We start from the raw sequence: 20548 nt of genomic DNA, 5'->3' as shown, positions 1-20548 counted from the left end.
AAGGACTGCAATATGATTAATGGGGGTCTTGAGCTGATGTTCAATTCAATAACTGTATTTCACTGCTCCAGTTTAAGTTTAAAGCTAAAATGAGTGTTAGCTCCTGATCAGGCTTATCTAATACTCATAGTAAATGATTACTCGGCCAAGTGGGAGAATGTAAGATTAAATATATATTTATATATGGCCATTATAATCATTTATATTATAATAGATCAAAATATTAATTATACCTTATTATATATTAGTTTGGTAATTGTTGATGGGCCATATTACCCTTACTAACTAATAAAGGATTACCATCGGGTGTATATATAGAGAGATAAAATATTAACATCAAAAGCTAATCACACATACATAACAATTTTGTGTGTCTCCTCTCTTCTAAAACCGGGTTCCTCTCAAGAATCCTAACACCATCCTTAACTATACATCATATAGGGACTCGACCAAGCTGACAACCATGTTTTCTACATCCTTCTCTGTTGTGGTTACTACTCTCACTGCTGTAACAGGTTCATAGGTTTAATGTTTATCATGTTTTCCATTCTTACATGAAGTACTGATCAACAAGGAGTTGTAAGTACTCTATTAGGTTTTTCATTTTATGGTCTGTCATTAGTTGTTGCAGGGGTTGCTTAGAGAGTAATTGTTGTAATCTTAAAAGTGGTATGTAATGCTTTAGTGGTAATTTGTAACTTGTATATTTAACAATTGTATACTTAGAAGCTAATTTAGGATAACTAGTTGAAGTGCCCACGCGTTGCGGCGGGTACGAAGATACGCAACATGTATTCGGTTGGTAGCGATTTCGTTACGGGGCCGGCATTTGCTATAAAAAAATAATATTAATTTACGATACAAAGAGTAAGAAAATTATACAAGGGTTGGGAAAAATAATGTTATATAGACATGGATTCGTCTATTAGCAAAATCACTGTCAATTTAAACAAAAATAACTATGAAAATTTGATTAGTACCAACAAACGACATATTAAATATCAAAATAATACAAAAAAAATGCCACTTTATCACCGAAAACCAATAATCACCCAAATTCAAATGGATTTTTCGATTAGCTTCTTCACAACTGTTTGCGCGCATTAGATTGGCTTCCAGGTATGATGTGTCCAAACGCATCGTCCAAAGCATATTGATGTCCCTGTTTATAACATTTGCAAATATCAAAAATAGTTTTAAAAGATAGTCATATAATACATGAATTGAATTTCACAATACAAACATCAAAAATTACTGCATAAAATATGGATAAATTACTGCATAGTAACTAATCTAACCTCGATTTCTGGCCAAATATCAAAACATCCCCTGGTTACAAAGTAACTTATTTTGCTTCATCTTCAGCTTGGGTTTCACCATAATTGAACTCTGCAGAGTTGCCTATCGAAAATGATACAACGGGTAATCCTTTCTTTATACTTTTTTCACTTTCATCTTTGTCCTGAATATATATCAACACAAATGTTAATTCACAATCTTTGATTTCATTTTCATCTTCTTTAAAATATTATCCACATTTCTATTTTGAATTTATAACAAACTAAAATATTCATTTAGATTAGTTATAATTCAAACTAATCTTCATCTTAAATTGCTTAAAGGGTAAAACTGGCATTCTGCCAAACGAAAACGAGGAGCAACTATACATATAAAACTGTTCTTTTATTTATTTATATTTTTTTGTGAACAACTTTATGCGTGTTTGAAACTGTAAACAAACAGAATGTTTAACGAAACTTTCGTTGGGGAGTTTGTTTATGTGTGTTCTCTTAATAAACAAACGAACATCTAACTATACTATTAAAGCAATAGGCTTTAAGTCCATATCCCCATTGGTTGATTCTCATACTTTCCATATATATCAATGCCTTCTCTAATTTTCAACTTAATAAAATAAAACAATAATATATTAAAATAAGATTCATCAATCCTATTAAAGTATTATCATTCCTCTTTCATTTAATGTTTAATTTTTCATTTTGAATATTTTAATTAACATATATATAACAAAATTAGTAACTTTTTATTTTCACACCTTATATGAATTACATTACATAATATATGGTGTTATAATTAATGATTAATTATATTAACTTATATTTTTACATTATGTAACATTGGATTTTAGAAAATTAGGCATTTTAGAAAATTCAAAAATTATTTGTATTTCTAATCTTATTATGTAACATTGCATATTATTTGAAAATTCATTAATTACGATTTCCCTTATATTCGTTCTTACTATAACTTTTTTGAAAATTTTTGAAATTTCCTAAATTTATGTTTATAATCAATTACATGTATACCTTCCTTCTATAATTTAGTTTACCCTAATTCATTTCGTATAAATACGTACATTTGATAGGCTAATTCTTACACCATCAAAGCCTCTTTAGTAAAAATGATTAGATTTGTGCCAAGGTTTTTACTTTTTGTTGTTTATATATCTTCCATTTTCATCTTTCATTTTTTTGCTTAAAAGTGTTATTGTTCCTAAATGATTTTTTTTGTTTTTTTAAATTTTTCACCACTAGCAAGATGGAGCCAACAAATATCACCATGTTGAACCAATTGAATGTTCTTAACAGTGAGTGTATCCTAAAGGTGCGTATTTTGAAACTTTGGCAGCTGAATGACAACTCAAAGCCCGGGCAAGATTGGCTGATCGAAATGATTGTTCAAGACGAAATGGTACGGTTAACACATTCATTAATTTACTATATTATTCATACAACTTTTTATTAATCTTAATAATAATTTGCAGGGCAACAGAATGCAAGCCTATGTAAGGAAGCCCTGCATTCCTAAGCATGATGTTTGGCTTGCCGAGAATAAATCTTTGATAGTTCAGAAGGCCTCACTCGGTGCAAATATGTCTACTTACAAATACATCGACTGCCCACACAAGCTTTGTTTCATCCATTGATAATTCTTACTAATTTGTTTTTTAATAGTTCAGTATATCTAACATTAATTTATTTTAAATAATTTCAGTTTATGGCGGCCAAAATTGGTAGATTGGCTAATTTCATGGAAAAAGTATTTGATGAAGAGTAGTTTGATTATGTTTTTTTTGTCATTACTAATGTATTTTAGTTATTAATTTTCTATCATTTTTTATTTTATGTAACTTAGACAATTCATGTAAATTATTTCATTTTAATATGAATAACAATCTTTATTTTCTCTGTGTTAAAGTTTTTGAATCTTATCTTGAAAGTTTTAACAATTATTTATTGAACTTCCAAAAAATCGAATGTTTTTTATAATAATATTTACAATTATTTATTTTTGTTTTCAAAATTCAAAATTGACCATTATTGCAACAATCTTTTTTTAGTTTTTAGTAGTATTCAATCTTAACAAACTTTTCATCTTTTATATTTTACCAAATTTTAATTAGCATAAACGACATATTTAATATATACCGGAAATTTTAAATAATTTACTTTTGATAATACATGAAAGTTAAAAAGTTTTGGATTAAAAACACATTAATTTATTTGACCAATTTAATATGTTGTATATTACTTATTTCAAATGTATATTTAGAAAATCTTAGATATTTACTATAATTGCTTATTTATTTTAAAAATATTCATCATCTTTAATTTAATGATACATTCTAATCATTTATACATTAATTTATTTCTATTTTAAGAACCGAATTTGACCACTCTTTTTTAGTTTTAATTTTTTTCAATCTCAATAAACTTTACATTTTTATGATTGACCAATTTTTAATTAGGCATAAATGTCAAGAGTTACCGATTCGTCTAAATTATTCTGGTGAAATTAAAAAATAAACTAATAAACTAAATAGAAAATAAAAACTTTTCATCTTTTATATTTGACTAATTTTTCATTAGGCATAAATGTCAAGATTAATGTATAAAATTGAAAAAAGAATTATCTAATGAATTTATTGTTAAATAAGTTAATGATGTTAGAGTCTTGACAATAATTTTGTGATAATTAAAAAAGTTAATAGTATATTGTTTAATTAGTAAACTTATAAAAAAATGAAAAGTTTTTTATAATAATATTTACATTTATTGATTTTTGTTTTTCAAAACCGAAATTGACCACTCTTGCAACAATCTTTTGAAGTTTTTAATAGTTTTCAATGTCAATAAACTTTCCATATTTTATATTTAACCAATTTTTAATTAGCATAAATGACAAATTAATGAATACATAAAATTTAAATAATTTACTTTTGATTATACTGAAAAGTTAATATGTGTTATATTATATACACATATTTTTTTTTGTTAGTTAATTAAAGAAGAATTATTATTTTCAATTGCATTCAAGGTAATCAGTTTCATATAAATTTGAATTTTGACATATGCAACAAAAAAAGGAAAAGTTTAAACCTATAATTTATATAATTAATATTGTTATTAGTAGTCAAACGGTTTTAATGTAAAAATGATTTGATATTGATTTAATTAAAAATTGATATCTATTTATTTAAAATTCAAATTGTTGAATGAAATTAAAGAATATACCATATACCATACTTAAGATAGCTATATAAATCTAATATAATAGTTTAATAATTAAATTAACATTTTGAATTAAAGAAAAATATATATTTTAAGGTTATATGAAATATCATAGAAGCTAAAATGTAACATCCTAAAATTTATAATGTTGAATAAAGAAAGTTACGTTTAGTGATTTCGCGTTATTAATTAATTAACATCGAGTAAAGAACGGATCATGGACTTAGACTAATTGAGATGGGTTAAATGAGAATGGGCCTTAGGTCCATGGGCTTTAAGGGATATAAATATCCCCTAAACCAACCTTAAACCCTAAACCATCATTCATTTCCATCTTATTCTCTAACACACTCCAAAACACACACACACACCACACACCGCCATATACGGCCGGCGGCCGAGGGAGAGAAACGAGCAAGATCCGAGAGAGAGTAAACGATTAGTTGTGATTAAACAAGTTAAACGAGATTCAAACGAGCACAAAAGGTATGTTCTTGACCTTTAAAGTTTATGTTTTATTGAATGTCCTTAAGCTTAAAGATCCAAGCTTTATAGTTTATACGGGATATATATACGAACGAAATGGTTAGGGAACGTTAGTGGGTGATGTCGAACCATAACAAGGGTATTAAAATCGCCAAAATGCGTGATAAAAACCAAACCCGTAGCGAACTGGGCAACTTCGCCTGCGAACTGGGCAACTTCGCCTTCAAAACGGTAACTTCGCCTTCAAAGCTTAACTTCGCCTTCAAGGCTTAACTTCGCCTACGGCCAAGTTCGCCTAACTGGTAACTTCGCCTAAGGCCAAGTTCGCCTAACTGGTAACTTCGCCTAAGGCCAAGTTCGCCTAATTGATAACTTCGCCTACGGCCAAGTTCGCCTAACTGGTAACTTCGCCTAAGGCCAAGTTCGCCTAACTGGTAACTTCGCCTATGGCCAAGTTCGCCTAATTGATAACTTCGCCTACGGCCAAGTTCGCCTAACTGATAACTTTGCCTAAAGCTAAGTTCGCTTAAGGTTTAACTTCGCCTAAAGTTAAGTTCGCTTAGAAAAATAAATTAAAAACCTAATGGAAAATGTGTTGAGACAGATAATGTAAATAAAATTTTTCCAAGCTGACCTGGCAGCTCGACCCCAGCCAGGGGCTCTGCCCCATGGACCCTGCTAGGGGCTGCCGCCCCTAGACCCCGCTGACAGGGGCGCTGCCCCCGGACCCCCGTTCGTTTTGGGTACTAGTTAAGACTAGAAAGATGATATGAGAAGTGATAGTTAATTGATACGTATACTTGTTATACAGTCAGCCGTGCACAACTGAAGAAAGGGATTACGATTAACGGTGAACGTAACCGTGTTCAGGTGAGTTTCTAGCCCCAATTATGTGTCATGTTTTCGGGGCTGTGTGCATACTCAATATGTTTGTTAATACGCTTATCCTAAGAGATAAGTGTATGCCTTATGTGAATAATGTGAAATGTGTGAATGATGGCTTGACGGTACGTGAACGATCTTCGGATATTGCACGTACTGTCAGGTTGTAATGCTAAGTATAAGGTAAGTATGATATGTATGCTTATGTGTATGAATGTGATAAAGTTAATAAAAGCAGGAAAGGATGGATGTACGGTAACGAAGAGGGAATCGAACCCTACTAATATTCGAGAACTAGGGAACCGAACCCTACTAATATTCGAGGAAAGAGGGAATCGAGCCCTAATAATACTCGAGGAAAGAGGGTACCGAGCCCTAATAATACTCGAGGAAGGAGGGTACCGAGCCCTAATAATACTCGAGGAATGAGAGTACCGAGCCCTAATAATACTCGAGGAATGTAGGGCGTAATGCTCTTTATAACGTAAGATATGAAAGTAAGTTAATACAAAAGAAAGTATGAAAGTATGAATGAAAGAATATAAGTTTATGTGTATTGCATAGTGTATGATTAACTAGAACTCACTCAGCGTAGCTGACTTTTAGTATGCACGCAGGTGAGTAGGATGAGGCAGCTCGCTTGAGGAGACACGAGGCACTGAATAAGAGGCTGGCAACGGAAGACCCAAGACGTTTAAGTTTAATGTTTCGTTTATTTTGAAAGACAAAATGATGTTTTAAGACAAGACGTGTTTTATTATGAAATGTTTTATGAAAGCTTTTATATTCCGTGAATGTTTTAATTAACTCTGATATTTAGCACTGCGTTTATGAGTAAATCCAACACGAAAGTAGGGCTACCGGTAACGGGGCCTTACAAGTTGGTATCAGAGCAAAGTTCGAGAGATTTATGCATCCTACATGCTTAGACTCGAACAGAGAATGGGGTTTAAGTAAGAAAAGAAAGAAGATGCCAGTTCAAGAATGCCATGTGTCGCTCAAGCAAGATCAGTAAAGGTAAAGTGTATGATTAAATGATATATGTTAATGAAAAAGAAAAGATATGTGAACGGCAGGGATAGGAATAATTGATTGTTTGATTTGAATAACTGCTTAAGTAGAACCAGCACAAATAGACTCATAAAGGGAAGTGTATAGGACACGGAAAGTAACGTGATCAGCTAATCACAGCTGGCCACTGTTATTACCTGTTAGCCTTACTATCCTTGTACTAAATAGTTCCTTGAGTGATGATGTTTGTGTTTTCCCTTTTAGAAAACGATGGCTGGAGCTGGAGACATTGTTGGAGCTGGAGGTCGCACTGGACGACGCGGTAGGCCTCGTCGTGTCCAGCAACCTTCGGTTGAGACAGCTTCCAACACCGAAGCTGAAGGAAGCGCAGCTGGAAGAAACCCGGAAAACAATGAAGGAGTTAAACTGGATCCCGGAATTCAAGCAGCTATTGTTCAAGCTGTAGCCACTGCTGTGAAGAATATTACTCCGGGAGGGTCTGCTGGAAGCCGTGAAAGAACTGTTGAAGGGGCAGGTGGGAATGGTAGGAAAGATGATGAGAGGGAAAAGGGTGATTCAAGTGAGGTGAGGTCTGTGAAAGTGGATGATAGGAAGAGGGGCCGAGGCGGTTGCAACTATAAGTCCTTCAAAGGTTGTGACCCGCCTAAGCTGACTGGCTTAGGAGACGCAATCGCTACTCTTCAGTGGATAACCGCCATGGATAAAATTATCCGAATCAGCGAGTGTCGTCCTGACCAAGCTGTCGGTTATGCCACCCAGTCATTTGAAGATGAGGCTATGTATTGGTGGGAGAGTGTGGAGTAGAGGAAGACCCGTGAAGAGATCAAAGAGATGAAGTGGGACGATCTGAAGGAGTTAGTGATGATGAAGTTTTGTGCTGACGCCGAGGTTGAAAGGGCGGAGATGAAGTTCCTGAACTTGAAAGCTGGGACAATGACACATCGTGAGTACACCACCGAGTTCAATCGAATGTCTAGGTTGGTGCCCGATATGGTCAACACTGAGGCTAAGAGAATAAAGTGTTACGTGAGGGGATTACCACAGAGAGTCCGCATGTTAGTCAGGACAAGTAAACCTCCTACTTTCGATTCTGCTGTCGAACTCGCAGAAATGGTCTATGCAGACTTGGCTGCAGATGATGTGGTGGTGGGAGACGAGAAGAAAGAGAAGAAATGGGTCGCTCCTGCTAAACGACCCGGTACCCAGATGTGGAACCCTAAAAACAAACAGCCGAGAGTTTGGGAGAACAGGTCGTGCAAGACTTGTGGCAAGGCACACAGTGGTGAGTGTAGGTGGGGAAAGGGTTCGGATACATGTCATAAGTGTGGAAAGATGCATGCCGGAGAATGTAGATTTGGGTCGAATGTTTGCTACAAGTGTGGGAAGGCAGGTCATTATGCTCATGAGTGCAGTTCTAAGCCTGCATGCTACAAGTGTGGTAAGACAGGTCACTTTGCTAGGGAGTGTACCGAGGGTGAAGCTGGAGGGAGTGGGAAGGAGGATACTGAGCAAGCTAGGCCAAGAACTAGAGCCTACATGCTGACCAAAGAACAAGCCAAGCAGATTCCTGATGTTGTGACCGGTACGTTCTTAGTAAACGGCATTTCTGCTTCCGTATTATTTGATTCTGGTGCGAATAGAAGTTTTGTAGCTACGACATTTAGTAAACTAGCTAAAATGAAAGGCTGCCGAGTGTCTGAAACTTTTGTAGTAGAAACCGCATGTGACACTTCGGTTAAAATAACAAAAATGGTTAAGAACTGTAAGATAGAATTGGAGGGACATGAGTTCCCGGTTACCTTGTACGTTATGACCTTGGGAGGGTTCGATGTGGTTTTGGGTATGGATTGGTTGTCTGAGTTTGAGGCTCAGATAGTATGTAAGAGTAGGATAATAAGGTTAAAGTCCTTGGATGGTAGTGCGGTGACGGTTTATGGGGATAAGGAAAGTTCTGGGCTTAATGTCATTTCGATGATAAAAGCCGAGGGTTTGCTAAGGCGAGGGTGTTGTGCCTACCTGGCGTATGTCGTCAACGCTACGGCCGAGAAGAAAGAAATGAAAGATGTTCCTATTGTGCGCGACTACCCAGAAGTATTCCCTGAGGATCTTCCGGGGTTGCCACCGGAGCGAGAGATAGAATTTCAGATAGATTTAATACCAGGAGCCCAACCTGTCGCAAAAGCGCCTTAACGTCTAGCACCGTCCGAGATGAAAGAATTGACGTCCCAACTGCAAGAACTCCTCGACAAAGGTTTCATAAGACCAAGTGTTTCCCCGTGGGGCGCACCAGTATTGTTCGTGAAAAAGAAGGATGGAAGTATGAGAATGTGCATAGACTATCGTGAGTTGAATAAGCTTACGGTAAAGAATAGATATCCTTTGCCAAGGATTGATGATCTGTTTGACCAACTGCAAGGTTCAAGTTGGTTCTCACGAATAGATCTCAGATCAGGCTACCATCAGCTGAAGGTGAAGGAGACAGACATCCCTAAGACAGCGTCCGAACGCGGTATGGACACTACGAGTTCCTCGTAATGTCATTCGGTCTAACAAATGCTCCTGCAGCATTTATGGACATGATGAATAGGGTGTGTCGACCGATGTTGGATAAGTCGGTTATCGTCTTCATTGATGATATATTGATTTATTCAAAGAGAGAGTCTGACCATGTTGAGCATCTGAGAGAGGTATTGGAGACTCTGAAGAAAGAGAAGTTGTATGCCAAGTTTTCGAAGTGCGCGTTCTGGTTAAGAGAAGTGCAATTTTTAGGTCACGTGATTAATCCGGAAGGGATTACTGTGGACCCAGCTAAGATTGAAGCGATAACGAATTGGAAGACTCCGCAGAATCCGACTGATATACGAAGCTTCCTAGGGTTAGCTGGCTACTATAGGAGATTCATCGAAGGTTTCTCCAAGATAGCCGCACCGCTGACCGGTATGACCCGAAAGTTGATAGTATTCAGTTGGGGAAAGTTTCAAGAAGAAGCCTTTGAAGAATTAAAGAAGAGACTCACGCAAGCTTCAATCCTTGCTCTACCCGATGGTGACGAGGATTTCGTTGTTTGTGCTGATGCCTCGCATCAAGGGTTAGGTTGCGTGTTGATGCAACGAGGGAAGGTGATAGCTTACGCGTCTAGACAGTTGAAGTTCCATGAGAGTACTTATCCGACGCATGATTTGGAGTTAGCAGCTGTAGTGCATGCTCTTAAAATATGGAGGCATTATCTGTACGGTACTAAGTGTACTATCTATACAGATCATAAGAGTTTAAAGTACTTCTTCGAGCAGAAAGAATTGAACATGTGGCAGAGAAGATGGTTAGAATTAATAAAGGATTACGACTGTGAGATTAAGTATTACCCCGGTAAAGCTAACGTGGTCGCTGATGCGCTAAGTCGTAAGAATGAGGAAGTCCTTGCAACAGTGAAGTCATACCAGCTGATTATGAACTCAAGTCTTTGTGAAGAAATCATCAAGGTGCAGTCAGAGGTGTTAGTAGATGAAGGGTTAGTAAAGAAAGAAAGGATGTATGGCCAGCAAAATGAGTTGATGGAAAACACTCATGGAGTTAAGACTAGATTCGACCGCATGTGGATCCCACGCCATGGTGATCTTAGAAGTCGAATCTTAGATGAAGCTCATAAGTCAAGGTACTCAATCCATCCTGGAGCTACAAAGATGTATCAAGACTTGAAAAGAGATTACTGGTGGCCTGGAATGAAGAATGATGTAGTAGATTATGTCAATAAGTGCTTAACTTGCTTACAAGTCAAAGCCGAACATCAGAAGCCTTATGAGAAGATGCAACCGCTAGAGATACCTGAGTGGAAATGGGAACACATCACCATGGATTTCAAAACTAAGCTACCTCGTACGGCTAAGCAACATGATACCATCTGGGTAACTGTGGACCGTTTGACCAAGAGTGCTCACTTTCTGCCCATACGAGAGGCCATCTCGTCAGAAACGTTAGCAAGCTTGTTCATTAAAGAAGTTGTAACCAAGCATGGAGTACCGTTATCGATCGTGTCTGATAGAGATACACGGTTTACTTCGAGGTTCTGGAAGAAATTCCATGAAGCTATTGGGACGAGGTTGAACATCGGTACGGCGTATCATCCTCAAACCGATGGACAGTCTGAAAGGACGATCCAAACCCTTGAGGATATGCTACGTGCTTGTGTTTTAGATTTTGGTGGAAGTTGGGATGATCATCTGCATCTGGCAGAGTTCTCCTATAACAACAGTTACCATTCAAGTATTGGTATGCCACCGTTTGAGATGCTTTACGGTAGACGATGTAGAACCCCGGTGTGTTGGGGTGAGATTGGTCAGAAAGAAATGGGAAGCCTAGAAGTGGTGCAAGAAACGTCTTCAAAGTTCGATCAGATCAAAGCGAGAATGAAAGCCGCTCAAGACAGACAAAAGTCTTATGCAGATAAGCGGCGACGACCAATTGAGTTTAAAGTTGGTGACAATGTGATGCTCAAGGTCTCGCCTTGGAAGGGGATTATCCGTTTTAGGAAAAAGAGGAAAGTTGAGTCCGAGGTACATTGGACCGTTCAAGATTGTAGATCGTGTGGGTGAAGTAGCTTATAAACTGGATTTACCCGATGAGTTAGAAGGAATTCATTCAACCTTCCAAGTTTCTCATCTGAGGAAGTGTCTAGCTGATGACACGTCTCACGTGCCATTGATGGACATTGAGGTTGATGAACAATTGAACTACATCGAGCAACCGATAGAGATCGTTGATCGCAAGGAGAAGCAGCTTCGTCACAAGATTATACCTTTGGTAAAAGTGATATGGAAACACCGCAAGGGATCAGATGCTACTTGGGAGGCCGATGATGAGATGCGCAAGTTTTACCCTAGTCTGTTTATGTAATAGTTAGGTTTCGGGGACGAAACCTCTTTAAGGAGTGAAGACTTGTAACATCCTAAAATTTATAATGTTGAATAAAGAAAGTTACGTTTAGTGATTTCGCGTTATTAATTAATTAACATCGAGTAAAGAACGGATCATGGACTTAGACTAATTGAGATGGGTTAAATGAGAATGGGCCTTAGGTCCATGGGCTTTAAGGGATATAAATATCCCCTAAACCAACCTTAAACCCTAAACCATCATTCATTTCCATCTTATTCTCTAACACACTCCAAAACACACACACACACCACACACCGCCATATACGGCCGGCGGCCGAGGGAGAGAAACGAGCAAGATCCGAGAGAGAGTAAACGATTAGTTGTGATTAAACAAGTTAAACGAGATTCAAACGAGCACAAAAGGTATGTTCTTGACCTTTAAAGTTTATGTTTTATTGAATGTCCTTAAGCTTAAAGATCCAAGCTTTATAGTTTATACGGGATATATATACGAACGAAATGGTTAGGGAACGTTAGTGGGTGATGTCGAACCATAACAAGGGTATTAAAATCGCCAAAATGCGTGATAAAAACCAAACCCGTAGCGAACTGGGCAACTTCGCCTGCGAACTGGGCAACTTCGCCTTCAAAACGGTAACTTCGCCTTCAAAGCTTAACTTCGCCTTCAAGGCTTAACTTCGCCTACGGCCAAGTTCGCCTAACTGGTAACTTCGCCTAAGGCCAAGTTCGCCTAACTGGTAACTTCGCCTAAGGCCAAGTTCGCCTAATTGATAACTTCGCCTACGGCCAAGTTCGCCTAACTGGTAACTTCGCCTAAGGCCAAGTTCGCCTAACTGGTAACTTCGCCTATGGCCAAGTTCGCCTAATTGATAACTTCGCCTACGGCCAAGTTCGCCTAACTGATAACTTTGCCTAAAGCTAAGTTCGCTTAAGGTTTAACTTCGCCTAAAGTTAAGTTCGCTTAGAAAAATAAATTAAAAACCTAATGGAAAATGTGTTGAGACAGATAATGTAAATAAAATTTTTCCAAGCTGACCTGGCAGCTCGACCCCAGCCAGGGGCTCTGCCCCTTGGACCCTGCTAGGGGCTGCCGCCCCTAGACCCCGCTGCCAGGGGCGCTGCCCCCGGACCCCCGTTCGTTGTGGGTACTAGTTAAGACTAGAAAGATGATATGAGAAGTGATAGTTAATTGATATGTATACTTGTTATACAGTCAGCCGTGCACAACTGAAGAAAGGGATTACGATTAACGGTGAACGTAACCGTGTTCAGGTGAGTTTCTAGCCCCAATTATGTGTCATGTTTTCGGGGCTGTGTGCATACTCAATATGTTTGTTAATACGCTTATCCTAAGAGATAAGTGTATGCCTTATGTGAATAATGTGAAATGTATGAATGATGGCTTGACGGTACGTGAACGATCTTCGGATATTGCACGTACTGTCAGGTTGTAACGCTAAGTATAAGGTAAGTATGATATGTATGCTTATGTGTATGAATGTGATAAAGTTAATAAAAGCAGGAAAGGATGGATGTACGGTAACGAAGAGGGAATCGAACCCTACTAATATTCGAGAACTAGGGAACCGAACCCTACTAATATTCGAGGAAAGAGGGAACCGAGCCTAATAATACTCGAGGAAAGAGGGTACCGAGCCCTAATAATACTCGAGGAAGGAGGGTACCGAGCCCTAATAATACTCGAGGAAGGAGGGTATCGAGCCCTAATAATACTCGAGGAAGGAGGGTACCGAGCCCTAATAATACTCGAGGAAGGAGGGTACCGAGCCCTAATAATACTCGAGGAATGTAGGGCGTAATGCTCTTTATAACGTAAGATATGAAAGTAAGTTAATATAAAAGAAAGTATGAAAGTATGAATGAAAGAATATAAGTTTATGTGTATTGCATAGTGTATGATTAACTAGTACTCACTAAGCGTAGCTGACTTTTAGTATGCACGTAGGTGAGTAGGATGAGGCAGCTCGCTTGAGGAGACACGTGGCACTGAATAAGAGGCTGGCATCGGAAGACTCAAGACGTTTAAGTTTAATGTTTCGTTTATTTTGAAAGACAAAATGATGTTTTAAGCCAAGACGTGTTTTATTATGAAATGTTTTATGAAAGCTTTTATATTCCACGAATGTTTTAATTAACTCTGATATTTAGAACTGCGTTTATGAGTAAATCCAACACGAAAGTAGGGCTACCGGTAACGGGGCCTTACATAAAAATACAAAGATTTTTAATATATAAAAATAGTAAATGCTTTTCAAAATAAAAGTTTACAAATTTTTATTATATACAAATATACAAAAAATCATAAATGTAAACCCGGATATGTTATTGCATTCATTTTAAAAAACAAAACGACTAATTTAACAACTAAGAATTAGTTATATCCAAATATACAACGTTAATTGATTTTGTAAGTTTTAGAAGTTATAAATTTTTATTATATAAAAATGTACCAAATAAATAGAAATATAAACCCGGAGTTGTTATTGCATTCATTTTTAAAACAAAACAACTAATTTAACAACTAATATTTAGTTGTTGTCAAGTATACAAAGTTAATTGATTGTGTAAGTTTTAAAAGGTTTGCAAAGTAAATGTCTGGGTTTTTTATGTAAATACTGGATTTAAAGTCTAAAAATTGTAAATACCGTATTTAGTTAAAATTAAAATGTCGAAGAAAATTTAGTAATATAAAATGAAACATATCAATTAACAATTATTTAACAATTAAACATTAAACATACTAACCTAATTTAGTAATTATAATAATAAATCGTTTAACCATACAAACCTGATGGTTTAGTGACCCCGAAAAAAACGTCATTTGACGGGGAAAACAGCCATGGAAGTGAAGACATGATTAACAATATACTTCCAGATGCTGAGCAGGTACATCGTTATGGATCTACTGAAATCAGATCAATTCTTGTCTTCAAATAATGGAGCCTTACTTTATCGTTGATCACACTAATTTACGCAAACTCTAAGGTCGATTACAATTGCAGGATCTAATGAAATCATCATCGGATAGATGTAAAATAATGGCGAAGTGAAAGAGTGATTTGGGTGATTATGTTAAAAGTAACTGAATATTAGAAGACTCATAAGGAAACCGTGTATTGTAATATTGGAATTGTAATTATATTCTTATTCTTAAACTTAAATGGTTACATTAACTATTGATAATTGAATTTCTTTTTGATTTATTTAATTGTTAAGAAAATTAGAGAAGTATAGAATATATTTGGTTTCCTAATGGAATAGACCAATAGAGAAGGGCCATGTGGACTCAATTTCAGTTGTTTTAATAGTATAGTAGGATTAGGTTAAAAGGAATTGAATATTAGAAGACTAATAAGGAAACCATGTATTGTAATATTAGAATATTCGAATTGTAATTATATTCTTATTCTTAAACTTAAATGTTACATTAATTATTGGTAATTAAATTTCTTTATGATTAATTTAATGGTTAAGAAAATTAGAGAAGTATAGGACATATTCAGAAACAAAGGGAATGGACCAATAGAGAAGGGTCATGTGGACCCAATCTCAATTGTTTTAATTGTATAGTAGGATTTAACTTAATACATTTAATTAACTAAATGGTCTTTGAATTGAAATAAAACAAAAGTTTAATTACAAATAATTTATAATAAAATATACCTTTATTTATTAATTAATGTTGAAATGAAACTCATAATACCTTAAAAACTTTAGCTGTATATTTAATCAGACTGTTATGGTTTATTTTGTTTTTTAGATTGTGAAGCAAAACGATTTATTTTTTTTGTAAAATCTCGAAGAAGTTAATGGTGGGCTAATATGATTATAACATGTTCGTATCTTCATTTGGTTTTTTAATTTAGGTGTATAGTAAATTTGTGTAAGTATTTACTTTTTATGTATACAGTCTAAATGTTTAATATTTTGGTTACAAACTTATGTTAAATACTTTTGTTGGTTTAATATGTTAGTTATGAAATTTTATGGTTGTTTATATGTTTTCAACCCATGTGTAACATGGGCTACTATTCTAGAAATATATTGGTGGGTTAGATACTTTTACATAAATGAATTTCTGATCATCTATGTGGATTCAAGTTAGCTGAGAGTCTTCAAATCCAGTAGAGTAAGTTGTGTTATTGTTGTTTCCTGTGTAATATTTCTAATTTCATGTCTTTAATATATTTATAACACCAAATACAAATAACCTACAATTGTTACTAAAGTTAATAGTATTTGGTTTCCAGGTTTTCTAATTTTTTTGTTTATATTTTAAAATCATTCATTATGTAAGAAAAATTGTAACATCATGCTCTATAAAATTCTGTTTTTATATTTATGTTGTTCATCTTTTTCATATGCTAACCATATTATATTCTATTACAGATGTCTTCAAAATTAAAGAAAATGTAATTTTTGGTCAATCAACGCCTTCCAATAAGAAGATTTCAAACGGTTAATTATTTTCATATTTTTTAGTTACCCTTTAAAATTTTTAAGTATGCATTTTTTTTTTGTAAACGTGCATCTTCAACGTCAATAGAACTACTTATTAACATTTTGAACGGTTACATTTTATTTTAAACGCATTAATACACTATATTGTATTAAAGTATAATTTTTTTATCAACTAAAATATAGTAAATAAAATTTAATATATTATTACCTAAAAATTAGGCACTTGTAACAGAAAATTATAAACGATTTTTAATATTTTTATTATTAACTACTTTATATCTCTTTGATAAACAAATCTTAAATAACATTGAATGTATGTTTACATATTTCTTTTTTCTATTTTCTTTTAAGAATTGATACGAAACATAATTTTCAGTTATCCATACTATTATATTTTCTTAAAACCAATTAAAATATATGTTTTAATTAAAATGTGTATACGAATAAATTATGTTAATTAGAGGCGCAAAGATATTTCTCCTTATTTTTTACTTATATCTGGTTTACTCAATTTATATTGTTTTCATACTTGGCAACAAAATTAACAAATTTAGTTGTGCTCCATATAAAACAATTAATTTTTTGGTTTTTAATTAAGATCATACCAATTATTTTTTTAGATTTTAATTTGAACTAAAATTTTCAAAAACACATTATGCTAAATAAAATCAAAAAGACCAAAATTATTTTATCTCATAGATTGGTTCTAAAAGTCGATATGATAATAATGTTACTAAGGAATATGAATCAGAAGAACAGTTTGTGTAATGGAACTAGATTGCGAGTAATTAGATTGCGAGTAATTAAGTTGGGAAATGTGTTTTGTTGAAGTAAAAATTATTTCAGATACTAATACTGGTTATTGAACAGTTTGTGTAATGGAACAAAAGTTGACATATATCTCAGAGACCCGGTGTTCACACATGGACAACTCTATGTAGCTTTATTAAAAGCGAAGAGTAGTGTTAAAATTCTTATTAAAAAAGGAAGATAAAGTTACAAATAAAGAATCAATATGGTTCATAAGGAAGTCTTTTTAATAGCTTATGTATTTTACATTTTTAACTTTTGATTATGTTTTCAAAGACTGTAATTTGAATGTTATTTGGGTTTATCTTTGTATTTCACAATAATTTGTTTTCGTACAAATTTTATTTACAACTTAAAGTATGTTGTTGTCCTGAATAACATATAACAACTTATGTTGTCCTTTCAAATGACATGTGTTTGTTTGAAAATTTCAATATTTCCACCCGTGTCATACACGGGTTAATAACCTAGTAAAGAAAGAAAGAATTATGTTCAAATAATTAAATAAGCGAACACGAACCGTGGCCCCGTTTGAGTATGTCCGTCACCGGTCGTTAGGTAATGTATTCGTTTAGGTTGGTTCGTTTACATCCGTTAACGTTTGTTTACGTCAACTAAGGTTCATTCATGTCCATTCATGTTAGTTTATGTCAGTTCAGTTACAAATATTCACATTCGTTTATATCCGTTTTATATGCAACATATTATATTTTCTAGCAGTTTAAAGCAACAAACTTTAACTACATAAGAAAACCCATTAATAAAAAGAAATCTATAAAAATGATAAACAAAAATATCATTGCAGAAAGAATTTCAAATATTATGTTTTTAATCTATATCTTAGCAATTTAAAACAACAAACTTTAACAACATGAAAAGAAAAACCCATAAAAAAAAGAATCTTGAAGATCAAAAAGAAATTTAGCAGTGCACAAAGAATTTTATAAACTATGTTGTTTCATTTTTAAACAACTTCAGTCGCATTTCTCTATTTCTTAGCAATCTAAAGCAACAAACTTTACCGCTTAACAAAAACACATCAATAAAAAAGATATAATTTCTAACCTGATGAAGACCAATCCTGCCAGTTTCCGAATAAAAGTTGACGATGCATATATCAGGTGACATGTTAGGAATAACTTTTCCTTCATTCAAACCACTAACGTTCCCCCGAACAAACACGTTTAAATCATGTATTGCTTTTTCAACCGTATCATGAAACTCATTAGGAATCCCTGGAGGTCTAGAGTTATCAAACGGTCTTAACTCAGAATATATGCTACTCTCGGGGTCCCAATGTTTACTGAGACACATCATCTTTAAATGTAGTTTTCTTCCACCACTATACCTAGGTTGGTAAAAGCCTCCATCACTTATTCCAAGCTCCCTGCAAGTTTTTACGATACTAATATGAAAATAAAACCATCAAAATCAATCAGATGAAGTTGTAAACATGTATGGGTGCAAACAAGCAAGGTTGCTCGTGAGCTACTCGACATCGGCTTGTTTAAAGCTCGAGCACGAGTTCAAGCCTAAATATAAGCTTCTTTAATAAATGATCCTAGTCTGAGCTTCATTGTCAAGCTCAAGCTGGCTCATAAGATGACTATTTGTATACTTTTAATTTAATATAATAAACATATAAATTTGAAACAATCATTATGTATAAAACTATGAAAAAAAGTAAATAATCCATATTATATTATATATAGACTAAAATATATACAGAAAAGAAGTATAAATGTAACTACAATAATTTATAGATATTACATAACAAACGAGTTGAGCCGGAGCGGGAAAAACGTCTCACAAGCCGAGCTCATCTACACCCCTATGCAACTATAAGTTGTAAACTTGATCTTTAAGCTTTAATAACACAATACCAGATCAGCAGAAGATATGTAGCCTTTCATGAGCACCATCCCATGCCTCAAAATGGTGATGTTTTGCCCTTTCATGGATTGTTTTCGTCATTAGCAGATTCACCTTAATTACCATAAACACAAAAAAAAAATGGACCTAATTTGGTATGTAATTTTATCATGTATTCAAAAAATAAAAATTTGGCTCACCCTTACATCAAACTTCCAATGAAAGTATGGCATCAGTTTCAAGATCTGACATATAACAGGCAAAAACATGATTAATAGATTTAAAAACAAAAACAATTAACCCTAAAAATGCAATTAACCAATGAAATTAAGGAAATAACCAATTCAAGGCTAATAATTTATGAGATGGTCGAAGTAAGCTAAAGAACAATCATTGGGTCATCGGTCGAACCCTAACAGCTCAATTGAACGACTAATTTACAAAAAGACAAAACATAAAAAAAACATATCGGTAGGTAATTGACGGATTTACCTGCCAGAGAGAATTGTTGAATGCAATTAGAAACCAAATTTGTAATACATAATTGCAATTGCAAATGTTGGCAACTGCTATGATTAGGTATTGAAGGGAATCGTCGGTTTCACGTATTATCCAATGGCGTGTTAATGGGAGAGTTAAGACGTAATTGCTCAGTGATATTGAAACAAGTAGAAGAATTAATGAAGCAACCACATTCATAGCAATTAAGGAGTAATATGTAACGTTCGCCGGAGAAAGGACTTTTGGCCGGTGATAATTAATTTAATGGTGTCTCGTCAAAAATGGTCAATTATCATTTTATCCTCCTAATATCTTTTATATGTAATATAGATATTATAATCTACATATCCATATTACTTCCAGTCAGTATTGATTTGTTAGCAATCTGCATTGGGTTTGTTAAACAACTGACTTTTTTTTTTCTTTTCATGTTGATGACTAATTTAGAATAATAAGTTAGCTTGCATTCTTAAATTATATATTTAGAAGCCAATTAAGGTTAATAATCTACATAAGCATATTACTTTCACTCAGTATTGATTTGTTCGCTATCTAAATTGGGTACTTTCAAATCTGACTTTAGGGTGTGTTTGGGATTTCTTATTTAATTGAAAAATGACTTCGTGTTAAAAGTCCTTATTAACTTATGGATTTTTTTAAAAGAATTTTAAAAAAAATGTTTGGATTAGCTTATGTGTTGGAGAAAACCAAAATGACTAAAAATGACACTCTTTTTTAAAAGAAGGGTAATGGGTTTTGAGTGTTAGAAGAGTGTAACATGTAAATCAAACCCATTAAGATTCCTAACTTTTCAAAACCTCTTTATTTTGTCTTGCCCATAAGTTAAAACCCATAAGGTCTTATGATTTACCAAACAACTTATACACCTCATTAACTTTTCAAAAAGTTTATAAATTATAAGTTGATGAAAATAAGGAATCCCAAACACAACCTTAGTTTTTTTGATTTGACATTTTGATGACTAATAGTAACCTGCTACATAGCTTTAAATTTGTGGTTTTTAAATTTTAGGCCCACAGTCACAAGGATTTGTGGCT

At 34.3% G+C, this 20548-nt stretch overlaps 1 protein-coding gene across 2 annotated transcripts; it reads right to left on the bottom strand.

Annotated features, from left to right (window-relative positions):
• Positions 1-1233: 1233 nt before the first annotated feature.
• LOC143621328 (DNA N(6)-methyladenine demethylase ALKBH1C-like) lies at positions 1234-19104 on the bottom strand. Of its 2 annotated transcripts, XM_077092785.1 has the most exons (3): positions 19001-19104; positions 18183-18522; positions 1234-1462 (listed from the first exon to the last, which is right to left on the bottom strand). In XM_077092785.1, exons 2-3 carry the CDS (start codon positions 18432-18434, stop codon positions 1346-1348), a joined length of 369 nt encoding a protein of 122 aa, XP_076948900.1. In that variant the 5' UTR covers positions 18435-18522; positions 19001-19104; the 3' UTR covers positions 1234-1345. The 2 variants fall into 2 exon arrangements, with proteins under 2 accessions (XP_076948900.1, XP_076948905.1); XM_077092790.1 differs by lacking the exon at positions 19001-19104 and having other exon boundaries at positions 18183-18726.
• Between the last annotated feature and the right edge of the window lie 1444 nt (positions 19105-20548).

The sequence above is a fragment of the Bidens hawaiensis genome, unplaced genomic scaffold, assembly GCF_021521415.1.
Source record: "Bidens hawaiensis isolate Kalapana, Puna unplaced genomic scaffold, B.hawaiensis_p1.1 tig00000326_1, whole genome shotgun sequence".
In the NCBI taxonomy this organism is placed as follows: Eukaryota; Viridiplantae; Streptophyta; class Magnoliopsida; order Asterales; family Asteraceae; genus Bidens; species Bidens hawaiensis.
The sequence above is the reverse complement of the archived record's forward strand: the minus strand, read 5'-3'. Positions and strand labels throughout refer to the sequence as shown.